At 34.6% G+C, this 14,002-nt stretch overlaps 1 protein-coding gene across 6 annotated transcripts in view; it reads right to left on the bottom strand.

Moving 5' to 3' along the window:
- The window catches only part of WRN (WRN RecQ like helicase), a 124,076-nt gene that overhangs the window by 18,294 nt on the left and 91,780 nt on the right, over positions 1-14,002 (bottom strand). For 5 of the 6 annotated variants that reach the window (XM_053916345.1, XM_024562607.4, XM_071220180.1 and 2 more), the window contains 6 exons: positions 13,718-13,790; positions 12,841-12,917; positions 9,011-9,086; positions 8,662-8,774; positions 6,478-6,592; positions 1,771-1,902 (listed from right to left, as the gene is read on the bottom strand). In XM_053916345.1, the coding sequence (XP_053772320.1) occupies positions 1,771-1,902; positions 6,478-6,592; positions 8,662-8,774; positions 9,011-9,086; positions 12,841-12,917; positions 13,718-13,790 (586 nt within the window). The remainder of the gene's footprint in view (positions 1-1,770; positions 1,903-6,477; positions 6,593-8,661; positions 8,775-9,010; positions 9,087-12,840; positions 12,918-13,717; positions 13,791-14,002) is intronic. The other variant, XM_071220178.1, reaches the window with a different exon arrangement.

Genomic DNA, 14,002 nt, shown 5'->3' with positions numbered 1-14,002 from the left:
ATCCATTTAAGATATGTATTAGATAAAACATTCTTTTAAATACTCCAAGAGTTTAGCAATTCAGCTCTAAATTATTTCATAATACTCTCTTTTAAAAACCCTGAAAATCTGAATTTGGATTGTATTTGTAGATGTTGATAATTTCATAGAATAGGGCCTTTAAAGCAACATGTTCTTCCTTCATGGGTAGGTCTTAAGTTACTTTCACTGGAGGCCCACCCTTTCCACCAGACAGTGCGCGCCGTGTGCGTGTAATATGGGGTTATTTGACACCAGGCATCAGATTACCTAAAACTAATTGTATTATTGCTCCCGATTAATTAGTCATCAGGCATGTTTAGTTTTGTGGTTAACTGGCAAGACCATCTCAGACTCCTGGGAGCTAGAGATAATTATACCAGGATATTTATTACACAATAATATACAACCAAATAATAGCAAAAGACATAAATGAAGATATACTAGTCTTCACATTTTTAACCATGAATATGAAATATAATACATAAAACCTCATATCTTGGCTGAGTACTAGCATGTACTTTATTCAGAAAATTTGAAGGCTATACCAAACTTTCCTAGAAAGTATATTCAGCTATACCATACATATACGGTAAAATCATGCATATAAAAGCATATTTAACACATACATTTCAGTTACTATTTAAGAGGTGGAACTTAAATTTTTATTTATCATGTAATTTGTTTCAAAAACAGTACAATGGAATTATCTGCTTTCCTATGTAATGGTTTTTGTACTTTTAATTAAGGAATTTGACTATCAACTATTTATTCTTATTTGTACTGGACCTTAACCAGGATAAAAAGTGTGTAATGTGGCCTAGTGGATGAAGACACAAAACAGGAAAACCAGGCATTGGGCCATACAGTTTATTCTAAATCAATGTATTGTCAGAGAGGACCGGAATTCCAGTTAGTTAAACTTAGCTGCAAGCCACATTGTCTCCAGTCCCCTAAAATAGACTCTCCATTGTGTATGGGGTGGGACAAAAGTAGGTTTCCATTTATTTGTATGGAAAATAATACAATAATTAATAAGTAATAATTGAAGAACATGTGTTTCATGTAGTCACAACTGTAAACCTACTTTTGCTCCACCCCCTCTATTACAAAAAACACTCAACAGCCTAAGGATTTCTGCCAGAACAGTGACGAAACATTAAACACGGCTATTTTCCCCAGTAATCAGATTTTTTTCAAGGAGCATCGGGCATGGTTAAAAACACAGAACAGTGCTAGAGGACATGGAGTGAAAAGCAAGCCTGGTGAACACACAAGCATGCAGGCACATGAGTACACACACATTCACATGTTTGTCCTTCACCCTGTTCTGCATCTTCCTTTCTTTAACCTTAATGTATCTTATAGATTATTTCTTACATACACACACACACACACACACTAATAGTTTTTTAACTATTAATCCAATTTTTTAAAAAATAGTCTTAAAATGTGGCTGCCCTAATAATATCCCTAAGGTATGAGTGTGTTTACCAGGACCTCTGATACAACCTCTGTAAGATGATCAGTCAAACTATACTTGCTCTTTTTACTTAATTGGCAGAGGTAGGCTCAGCAGAAGAAGAAAATGACATTCTGTTCTAAAATTCAATATGAAATGAAAACTATTATAGAATTAGAAGAAATTTATCCCAAATCACAACTTCAATAATTAGAAAGCTTTAATAATTAATGGTTAACCATGTGTTTGGGTAAATTAAAAATTCCCTCCAACAGGAGAGCAACGCTTACCAGAGGCATCTTCCTGTCCTGGAATAAGGAGTACGTGATGGCTGCGGACGGCGAGAGCGCGCATTCTTGGCCTTTTGCCACTGGCTTTTTCTTCTGCTCTTCTTGAGGTTTTGTGCTTGAAGAGAGGTCTGTCTACAAAGTTTCAAGGGAGCACAAATGGGGAAGAACAGTATCAGTATAATGACAGAAAGATATTGCTGTCACCAGTAGGCATCAGGACAACAACACAAACAAAACCTCTATGGAACAGTCAAAAATTCCCTTTTTTAAAGGAGTTCAAAAAGATTTTTGGGTTTGTTTTTTAACATACTGATTTAAAAAGGTAAAATAAGGCTGGAGGAAATAAGTTTTTAATGAAATATTTGTAATAATAAACATGGTTGTAGAACTACAAATTCATAGTCTTCCCCTTAGCCAATAAGAAGGAAAAAAAAATGAACTATAATGTGGACCACTCTTTCTCTAAATATTAAGTCCCCTAGCCCCCTGGAAGTGAATATTAAATGAATAAATAAAAATAATTAATATTCAAATTTAGAAACTATAACCACAAATTCTGCTAATGTTATCTTAAGGAAAAATGTCTTAACTACATACATATGGTTAAAAACATACATATAAACTCCAGTTCTAGGGGTGGGGTGGCGGGATGGGGAGAAAATGCAGATAATTGTAAATGAATAACAATAAAAAGAAATTTTTTAAAAACCAACAAAAAAACTCCAGTTCTTGAAGCATTATGTAAATCCTTAAATATGATTCATTAAGGCATTTAAAAGAAAAAAGGGAGAGAGGATTACAAAAGAAGATCAATGAAGAAAAACCAGAATTATTTTAAAACCTAAAAAAAGGGTAAAGGGCAAGTGAGTTATGACGGAATTATACGATGTAGGATTCACATAAATATATGAAGTTCCCCTCCAAGATGCCAACTTTACCTCCCAAAATATAAGAACCAACACTAAATTAAAGGAATTAAATCCAACAGAACGTGGCTTACTGTAACCCACACTAGCCCACTGTTCCCTGAACGGAGAGCGAGTCTGCAGCTCCACTCCCAGGCACCCAGGACAACTGCAGCCTGGTGAGCAAAGTCTCCACCACAAGTCTTACGGGCTCCAGATGGTTCCTAGGCACCCCTAGACCTTCAAAGAGGAGTATGTTTCATAAAATGAAAATAAAGTGTTTCCATCTGAGACCTTAACACAGTCAAATTTGGCCTTACATTTCTAGGAATGCCTAAAATCAAAGTCCATTAGCCAGATTCCTCAGGATTGCACGCAGTCTATCCCGGCAGACAATGATGAAATACCCCTACACCAAGGTCTTAGCACGTGACCACTACGCGTTACACTGGCAAGTACATAAAGATTTAGGATTTATGGGACAAAATCATGATACCACCTGTAAATGTGTGACTAAAGGGTTTAGGAACATCAAAACACTTGGCAAATATGAGAGTAGTAGTCTCAAGAAGGTAGGGCTAGAATGTGATACTAATAAGCAAAAACATCTACTCAAATCATACTCTATGTGAATAAAAGACTGCAAATGGAGAACAATCAATTGTGGAAACATATATTAGTAAATAGGAAAGGCAGAAAAACAAAAGTAGGTAAATGCCTATCAAGCGCTGTTCAGATGAGAAGCCTTGGCTAACCAGGTTTGAATATTACAGCTTCTTTGGAAAGTACTGCAGTACGTAAGAATGTCTCAATCTGCCTTTGCTGCTGAGAGACTATTTAAGACACATTCAGCCCTGGACAGTGTGGCTCAGTTGGTTGGGGCACTGTCCCATACACCAAAAGGCTGGGGATTCGATTCCCAGTGAGGGTACCTCCCTAGGTTGTGGGTTTGATACCCAGTCAGGGTGCGTATGGGAGGCAACCAATCGATATTTCTATCTTACGTTGATGTTTTCCTCTCGCTCTCTCTCTCTCTCTAAAATCAATAAACATATTTTTAAAATTAAAAAAAAAAAGACACTCTCCAAGTTTCCCTTGTTGTATTCCAGGTTCACTGAACAACGTTCGGGTAAGCCACCTTCCCATCCACCTTCTTCTATAGAACAGAACGTGTTGACTGGGTCAAGGGAAACTTTCCAGTTGTATTCCCACTAAAAATTAACAAATTTGTATTCTAATATATACACTTGTATTTATATACACACACATATACAAAAAACCGTGTTCACAGAGAAGGCTAATACAAATCTACTCCCTAACACACAACTATTCTTTGGCAAGACATAGGAGACTTTTAACGTTGCAATGATGAAGACTGAAGCCCTGGCCTAGACCACAGCACGTGCTCAATGTGGGTAGCCACATTCTGGGCTTCCCCGGAAAATATGTATTCTGTCTTGATATATGTTTTCTAAAAACTGCAATACACAGTTATGCTAAAGTTTTAAAATAGAAACAGATATGTAACACCTGGCTATATTTTCTTTAGGTGTATTACATGTTCAGAACATCAAATTCCCACCCCTAGTGGGATGGGAATGTTTGATTGGAATTACGTTTTATGTTAATGTGAGAATAGAGCCCTGATATTCTTCTGAAATGTGCAAAGTGAAATGCCAAAAGTTTGAAAAATACTTTTTTTTTGCTTTGGGTCAGATAATTTAAATTCTAAAATTAGGTATCAAGCCCTGGCTGGTGTAGCTCAGTGGACTGAGCAACAACCTGCGAACCAAAGGGTGACCAGTTCGATTCCCAGTCAGGGCACCTGCCTGGGTTGCAGGCCAGGTCTCTAGTTGGGGGCGTGCAAGAGTATCTCTCACACATCAATGTCTCTCTCCCTTTCATTCTCCCTCCCTCGCCATCTCTCCAAAAATAAATACATCTTTTTTAAAAAATTAGGCATCATATATATGATGATATCATACAGATGAAAAAGTTAAACAGAAATATTTCTATTTTTCACCAAGGAGTACACCAATATTCAACTATATAATTTTTTAATTATATAATTTTTAATTAAAATTCCTAAATCATACGATATAGATAAAAAATTAAATTTCCCAAATAAAAGCACATGAATATTGTTTCTCATATATCTATATGTAATATAATGAACCACAGATAAATAACCTATCAAATTGATACCAATATTATTCATCAAGGGACTAGGCTCTTCTTTAACTTTTCAAGTTAGTCTAGTACAGGTTTCATTATGACTGCAGTACGCTGTTTCTACCCACTTTTTATGTAGAGTTAAAAAAGTAGTTGTCCATCTCTTTTTATGCTTTTTAAGTAGCTGTCAACTATGAATTCATCCCTAGGGAGACTGGACATTTTAAAAACGTTATAATTCTCACCATAAGGGAAGGGGAGTGGGGGAGGTAGAAGAGGGCTAAGAGGGGGTAAACGGTGATGGAAGGAGACCTGGCCCAGGGTGGTGAATGCACAGTACAGTGTACAGATCATGTGTTACAGAAATGGACACCTGAGACCTACATAATTTTATCAACCAATGTCACAATAAATTCAATAAAAAATAAATAAAATAAAAATAAACAAAAAATAAAAACATAACTCTCATAAAATGTATTTCTGCAAAATGATTTTAACTTATTTTTCCAAAATGGCTATCTTAATGGGTTTAATATCCATGTCCTCATATTTATGTTTTGATTTGTATTATGACAGTATTTAAGTTTTGCTTCAAAATTTTAACATATTAAGAGCTTAATGAAAGTGGCGAATAACAAAGCTGGCTTAAACACTAAGGTTTATTAATTTATTTCTTTAGTAAATTGTTTCAATTTGTAGAAGAGTCCAGGCATAATTCCTAACCGCCAGAAATTAACAGTCATTTTCTCTACCCAGCAGGTTCAAAAGAGCTTCATATGTATCCTCTGGAGCATTGATTTTTTTTTTGCCCTACTTCAATTTACTCTTCTGAAGAGGGCTTAGGGGGATATGTCTTTCATATTAAATAAAACCACTAAATCAAGAAAGAAGATCCTACCGTCAAGTGTCCAAAGCAAGAAAAATTATTCAGTTACCACTGGCATTGTATTCTTTATCAAACTGTTAAAAAATTATAATTTCATTTTCAAAATATCCAATATGAAATATATGAAATTTTCACTTGATGCCTTATATAAGAGTATGAAAAAAAATTAAAGTTGTCAGTGATATTCTGTATTAACACACAGATATGTTACACACAAAAAGCAGAGTTTTCTACTTAGAGTTAGAAAATGACCTCTAAGGTGGGATCCGATCGCCTTCTGTGCTGGAGTCTGCAAGCGGAGTTTGAAGAAAGAAACCCAAACAATCCCGTGGAAGTGTCATATATGGTGGAGCAAGAAGAAACATAAGGATACAAAGATGAAGAGAAAAATACCATGAAACGTACTAATATCTAAAGACAGCATGACTGGAAGGGAAGGGTAAGTTGATGGTAAAATACTTTATCTACCAACAATACAGTACTTATTTAAATTTAAAAACAAAAACCTCCCAACAAAATAGAAAAACATAAATAGCCTGGACAACTACTTTAGTAGCATCATAAAAATTAGGTAACTAACATGTTCATATTAACTGATTTACTGTAGAAACAACCTGAACTCATTTTCTAAGTATCTGGTGTGGAAATGAAAATAAAAGGAGAAAATGTTGTTTTTGAAGGGTGCTTTTCAAATTATCAAAAATATTTATTCTTTCAGAACTCCTGTACATCACAGCATTTTACCTGAACACTATTTATTTGACAGAAATGTTTGATGACTTCCAACAGAGGGGCCAGCATCGTAGCTTTGCCTTCAGAAACACCCTCGATCCTTTTCACATTTCCATCTGTAGTAGGTCTGCCATTAAAAGGAAACTGCGAGTCAATAAATCACTGAAACATTACCACTCCAGCAACAGAGCTGATAGTTAGTTGTGGCGATTTATGAATGAAAACATCACCATCACCACAGACACACAGCGCTCCCTGCTAAACAGGCCATTATCGTAAGTAGGCTAATGTTCTACTCTATCACTGCTCTTATCACATTATTATTTTGATAGCTATGAAAGGAAAAACTATGAGGTATTAACTGAGGACAACTAAGAGGCCTACAAACTCAGAAAATCTTGTGTAGTGTTTATAAAGTGTTTACCTATAACAATAAACCTAACTCAATATTTCTTATAGCACCCAATATCCAAGAAATTGCAGGATGTCTTCTTTCTAAAAATACACCAACCTAATGATTACTCCTTTTCCTTTAAATATATTCACTTAATATTACAGTGTGGTCTTTGAACATTTATTTTAATGAAAAAATTATTAGAAGCTATAAGTACTATGTAAAATTTTAAAAACTGTACACTAACGAAACATCTCTTGGATGAAATTAAGTGACAAACTATTTTTAAAATAATTTTTTATTTTTCAATTACAGTTGACATACAATATAATAGTTTCAGCTGTACAACATAGTGATTAGACATTTACATATCCTACAAAGTGTTCACTCTGATAAACCTAGTACCCATCTGAAATCATACATAGTTAATACAATATTATTGGCTCTATTTGCTATGCTATATTAACATCTCCATGACTATTCTGTAACAATAATTTTTTAAAGAAACATAAAAGAAAAATAAAATTATCAAGCAACTATTCTTTGGAAATAATTTCTTCTAAATATTTATTGACTACATGGTGTTTATTAGACATAGTGCTAGGTGCTTTGAAAGACACGAAAGATGAGGAACACATTATTGTTTTACACAGAGTTTGAAATCTAGACAATATGACATATGTATGCCACTAATGACAAAAAAATAAAGCATTGTGTGATAAGTGCCATAGGAGTATCTTTCAAAGTTTTAAAGGTTTTTATAAAAAATGTTATTGTATTTTTTCCATTGCCATCTGTCGCCCTTTATACCCTCTTCTACATCCACCCACTCTCCTCCCCACCCCTGAAATCACCACACTATCAAATCTGTATTTAGAAGTCCTTTATGAATTCCAGAGAGAGGAATTACTTAGCTAATATGAACTTGGAAGACTTGATGGAGAAAATAAAACAAAGCCAGATTTTGAAGAATTTCCTCACAGGAAACGACAAGGCAGAAATGGTATTGTAAATGAGTTATGGAACTGAATGGGGTCTTCAACAAATGGTAAAAAACCTCAGTAAGATAAACCATTTAAAATTCTGTGACTCGGATGGAAGAGCAGGCTTAAGTCTATAAAGGGAGGGCTGTGAATTGTAAACTAAAGACATTAACATAGTAAGAAACTAGTTAAGCAGAAGTATGACATGAAAAAGATTAATCTGGCAGCCATATATCGGATGAAATAGGGAGGCGGAAAAAGAGTGACTAGTTAAACAGCTTTTGCGATAGTCCAAGGGTGACAGTCCGAACTCACACAGTGACACTGAAATGAGGGAGGAAGGCAGAGGCAGACACACGAGAAATGTTTAAATGAAAAAGTCTAAACACTATTGAAGTAAGAGCAAAAAGGGAACGTACTGATAGGTTGGAGAAGTGACAATAATATCAGAGGTTTAAACATGAGTGATTGGGAATATCATGGTATGACTAACAAAAACAAGGAATTCAGAAAGAAGAGTGTAGTATTTGCAGGAAATCCGTGTATGGAGTGTGGTGGACTATGACGGATTTCTTCATGCCCTGGATCTGGTGCTGAAGAGAGCGGGTTTTTATTCACATAGAAACATGGGACTAAAGACCAGGGAAGAGATCACTGGGAGCAGCATGGAAGGTTCGGAAGTCACCAACAGATATGACAGATGTCCTATCCAACAGACAGGACAATTGGAACCATAGTTATCATCACTTAAGATATGTTTTATAAATCTACTATGTTAGAAGAATATTATATTAGAAGATAAACAAATAGATAATTTACCTCATTTTGGCCATATCCGCCAATATCTTATTTGTTGCCAGAATAGCAGGAGGAATGTTCAATTTATTGGCATGTTTCTGCCTAGCTTCTATCAATTTGCCGTATAGTACAGTCTGAGAACAGAAAAAAGAAACAACTCAATACTTTTAAAAATGAACTTCGAAAAGCCCAGTCCTTCAATGTTCAGAGCTTCAGCTCTTACATTTTTCCTCAGGGTGAAAAATAAACTGAACTCCATCTCAGACTCTTAACCGAAGGACCATTTTTAAAATACTGGCAACAGAACTTTAAGCAAGCATGGAATCATAAGCATCCCTCAAAAACCACTGCCTTTTTACAAAAGTCATACCTGAGTCTCCTGCTCCTCAGCTGAAAGAACAGGTTCTGAGGGCTTGTGAGATTTTCCTGGTGATTGTACCACGATGCTGAAATATTTAAAAGAAAATAAATAATAGAAGCTTTTCTTTCTGTGAGTTTTTCTTTATTTCACCCCCAAATGAAAATAGTCCAAGGGTGACAGTCTTTTCAAGTCTTATACTAACATTTATTCTTCCCAGCACCAGTAAGACAATTGTTACTTATACGACAGCCTAGATTTTAAACATTTTGAGACAAACACATTCATTACAATGGTAAGTTAAAATTACAATTGAGTTCATCAAAAATTGGTGTACTTAAGAACAGCATTTGCCCCATCCTCCTCCTCAACCAAATGCTGTGAAAGAAAATACTCCAACTTACAACATACACAAAAATAAAATCAAGATGGATAAAAGACTTAAATATAAGTCGTGACACCACAAAAGTCCCAGAGGAGAACATAGGCAGGAAAATCTCAGATATTTCATGCAGCAATATTTTCACCGATATGTCCCCTAGAGCAAAGGACATAAAAGAAATAAAAAATGAATGGTACTGCATCAAATTAAAAAGCTTCTACACAACTAAAAAAAAAATCAGCAAAATGAAAAAGTAACCAACCATATGGAAAAATGTATTTGCCAATGATACCTCGGACAAGGGTTTGATTTACAAGATATATAAAGAACTCACATGACTCCACTCCAGGAAGATAAACAACCCAATTAAGAAATGGGCAAAGGGCCTGAACAGACACTTCTGCAAGGAGGACATAGAGAGGGCCCAGAGACATATGAAAAGATGCTCAGCATCACTAGCCATCAGAGAGATGCAAATTAAAACCACAATGAGATACCACTTCACACCAGTGAGAATGGCCATCATAAACAAATCAACAAACAACAAGTGCTGGAGCGGTTGTGGAGAAAAGGGAACCCTAGTGCATTGTTGGTGGGAATGGAGACTGGGCAGCCACTGTGGAAAACAGTATGGAATTCCCTCAGAAAACTAAAAATGGAACTGCCTTTTGACCCGGCAATTCCACTGCTGGGATTATATCCCAATTACCCTGAAACACCAATTCAAAAGAACCTATGCACCCCAATGTTCACAGCAGCACAATTTACAATAGCCAAGTGCTGGAAATAGCCTAAGTGCCCATCAGTAAATGAACAGATCAAAAAAATGGTACATTTACACAATGGAATTTTATGCAGCAGAAAGAAAGAAGGAACTCCTACCCTTTGCAACAGCATGGATGGAACTGGAGAGCATTATGCTAAGTGAAACAAGCCAATCGGTGAGGGACAAATACCATATGATCTCACCTATAAGTAGAATCTAATCAATAGAGCAAACAAGGGAGCAAAATATAACCAGAGACATTGAAATTAAGAACAAACTGACTAACCAGAGGGGAGGGTGGAGGGGGGTAATAGGTAAAGAAGGGGAAGGTCATCAGGGAACACGCATAAAGGACACATGTACAAAGACAACAGGGGTGAGGGTGGCAATGAGGATTGAATGTGGGAGGTGGAGGGTGGGTAGGGCAGGGGAGAGTAATGGGGGGGAAATGGGGACAATTGCAATTGAACAACAATAAAAAAATAAATTAAATTAAAATAAAATAAAATGAAAAAACTCCTTATCTATACAGAAATAAGATAATATTTTTTAAAAAAAGAAGAATATAATCTATGATTCCTTGCTGTGATATCATTAATTTTTAGTTGGTGGGGAACATCAGCATGAGATTAATCAAATTATTCACGATATCCTTCGAAATCAAACAAAAATAAGCCAAATAAGTAATTTTGCTTTTGACTCCTAAAAAGAAGGATAAATAACACTCAATTAGCAAACAACATGTTATGAAAGGTACTAGGCCACAAGCTAGATAGAAAACCAATTTCTCCAAGCAGCATTTCTCATCGACTAATTATAAAGAGGAAAAGTTATAAAAATGGAATTGTACAGAATAGCCCATATGAAAGATGGCAAATTTAAGTAATTCTTGTTTTGGGGGATTAAAGAGGAGAACACATTTGTTACTGAAGAATGGTTTATAAATTTCTCTGTTGGAAGAATTCAAAATCTGTATGTAAAGGAAGATTTCATTTTCACAATGACCAAATCCTGTCACTAAAATTAACTAAAGTTGAACCCAAGGAAAGATAACTCTAGTGCAAAGAATTAGTAATACCAGGTTACTCAAGACAATTATAAATTTGTTTAAATAATATATTAACCTTCATTTTATGATCTATGGAAATCTTTATACTAATAAACTATTTGAAAATGGTATTTTAAATTATTTCACAAATAAATTTTATCATCATATATAATAGCACAATTCTGAGTAACATGTCCCCAAAGCAGAAATGCACATGGAAAATGTTAAAAAATATTTCGCCTATGAATGCTATTACGAGTATAAAGAAGAAAAGTTCAAGATAACTATACTGAATATCATCAGAGAGGTAAGTGGAGACAATGTATCCATGAAACAAGAAAAGACTGCTAGATATTAAAGAAAGAAGAAAGAAGGAAGAGAGCAAGAAATAGTTCATAAAACCCAAAAATTTGATAACCAAAATAATAACTTCATTAGATGGGATATGATATAAAGCCAAGGCATTCTCTAAGAGAGGAAACAAACAAAAAGAGTTTGAAAGTAGGAGAAAAGAAAAATTAATAAAAGGAACACTAAAAACCAAGCAAAGAAGATTTAAAAAAAGATAATTATTAACATAAAGGAAAATTAAGTTAGTGGTGGTCATAATAACACAGTTTGGCTTAACAGTATTTAATATTTGAGTGATATAATAAAGTAAAAATGAATTATTAATATGACCAAGCCCTGAAGTATAATTATAAAATGAAGGAGGAGAAAGAAGGGAAGGGGATATGGGAGATAATGTCTAGGGTTTAGACATTATAGAATGTCAACAGAAAATTCCTAAAACTGGTAAGTCAAAAAATAGTAATCTCAGCATGTCACTTAGAAATGGTGGTCAAAACCAGAGAAACCAGTCAGGGTATTTCAGGGGGACTGCTTCTACAGAACAGCCCAGACTGGTTCAGGAAAGGTGTGAGCTGATACACTTTGTTATCTGTCTAGGTATCAACTGACTTTAAAACCATGCACATGATTTTAATGAAAAATCAAGTGAACTTTAAGATAATAGTTATTAATAGGTGAACATCTTTCCTCTGTACACTAAGTCCATATATTCAAATTAATTTCTGGACCACTCACAAGGTACCTCAAACCCAGTGTGCCTCTTTATGGTGCCACGAAATCCTTTTAAAAGTGCGAGTGTGAACACATATTCACACAAGTACAACTATTTAGTGTTTAGATGAGGATATGTATCATACGAGTACAAATAACTGGAATTTAGATGCCAGAGGTTGGCAAATACAGATCTGAAAGTCACTCTGCCGTTAGTTGTATGCTCTTGAGCAAGTCAGCTAACTTCTTAACCACAGGTATCTTCAACTATGAAATGAAGATAAGTAATATCAATAGTAGCTAAATCATAGGTTGTTGTAAGAATTAAATGAGCTATTACATAGAAAATCTTAGCAATTAGCATAGAGCCTGTAAACGATAATACCCAGAAGTATTAGCTATTAAATTAATATTAATACTATTATTTTATAGGGCTGCTTTAATAATTGTAACACTGGAGGCTTATGCCTTAACTTCCTTCTGCCAATGAAATGACCAAACATCTGATAGGCCTTTCTCTTTCGGAAAGAAAGAAAAGAAGCGTTGATAAAGTAAGTATAGAAAATAAAAATTTGGAACTGTACCTTTGTGTAAGAATGTTACTTCCAGAAGAAATTTTGTCAAATGCTTTGTAGGAAAACATCTTCTCCAAGTTAGACTGCTTTTAAAAATCAAGAAGTCATTTTTTTAAATTAGAAGTTTCAAAAACTTTTAAATATGAAGAAAATAAGATAGATCTCACAATGACAATTTTCCTCTAAAACACAACACCTCACAATGACAGTTTTTCTTCTGACTCATCAAGCTCCCATATAAATTACCTGATAATAACATACAGGGTTCTAAAATAGCTAGAAATGTGACATAGTGTCCCATTCCTCCCAAATCTATAAAAAATATATGATCCAAAGTATCATATATTTTGATACTTTGGACAAGAGTCCAAGTTACAAAAACTATTCTACATTCTGGAGAGCATTGATAAAGCAGAAAAAGTTCACCAAAAAATTTAATTCTGCAGATTTTTCTATTACCCCAGTGTTCGAATTAGCTGGAGTCTGCCAGTGGGTGTTTAATCTGCAATAGTTACCTAAAACCCAAACACAAAGCAAGAATGTGTGCGTAACTTTAATGAGAGCCTTTAGAAATACGTCTTATTTTTCTGTCAGCTGTAAGTATCATAATATGTAAAAAACCCTCCAAGACAAAGGAGTTACAAAACAGGTTTAAAAGCATCAAACTAAGTTGCTTTCTCAAATACTTCTGTTTCTATTAACCCCAAAAATCATATACTGTACATTTTATTCTGTTTATATCACTTCTCTTTCCAAATTTTACATTGTTATATATGGTACTTTCTCCTTTAATTGGAGGGGAATTAAAATATATAATAAAATTTTAAAATAAAAGTTACATCAGTAAAAAAACGAAATAAGAACCACTTCTTTAGTAAAAACAAACCTTCCCTGCAGCTAATTCAGTCGCTACTTGATGGGAGAAATGCTGTTCAGTGCCTGAAGACACAGTTCTAAAACTGGAAAACAATCAAGCAAATATTAAAAGGTAATAAATATCTAATACGCGAGTCATATCTCTACACTCAGAAAGGCAGATGAGATTACATTACCTTTAGAACTGATGATCTGAAAATTGATTTTTTTCCAGAAAAAGCTCTGGAAAGAATATTTTAAACTCTTTAAAGTTTAAGTTTAAAACTGTTTCAAGTTTTTTGAGTTGAAAGGAAAA

This window comes from Desmodus rotundus, chromosome 13, assembly GCF_022682495.2.
Source record: "Desmodus rotundus isolate HL8 chromosome 13, HLdesRot8A.1, whole genome shotgun sequence".
Taxonomy (NCBI): Eukaryota; Metazoa; Chordata; class Mammalia; order Chiroptera; family Phyllostomidae; genus Desmodus; species Desmodus rotundus.
The sequence above is the reverse complement of the archived record's forward strand: the minus strand, read 5'-3'. Positions and strand labels throughout refer to the sequence as shown.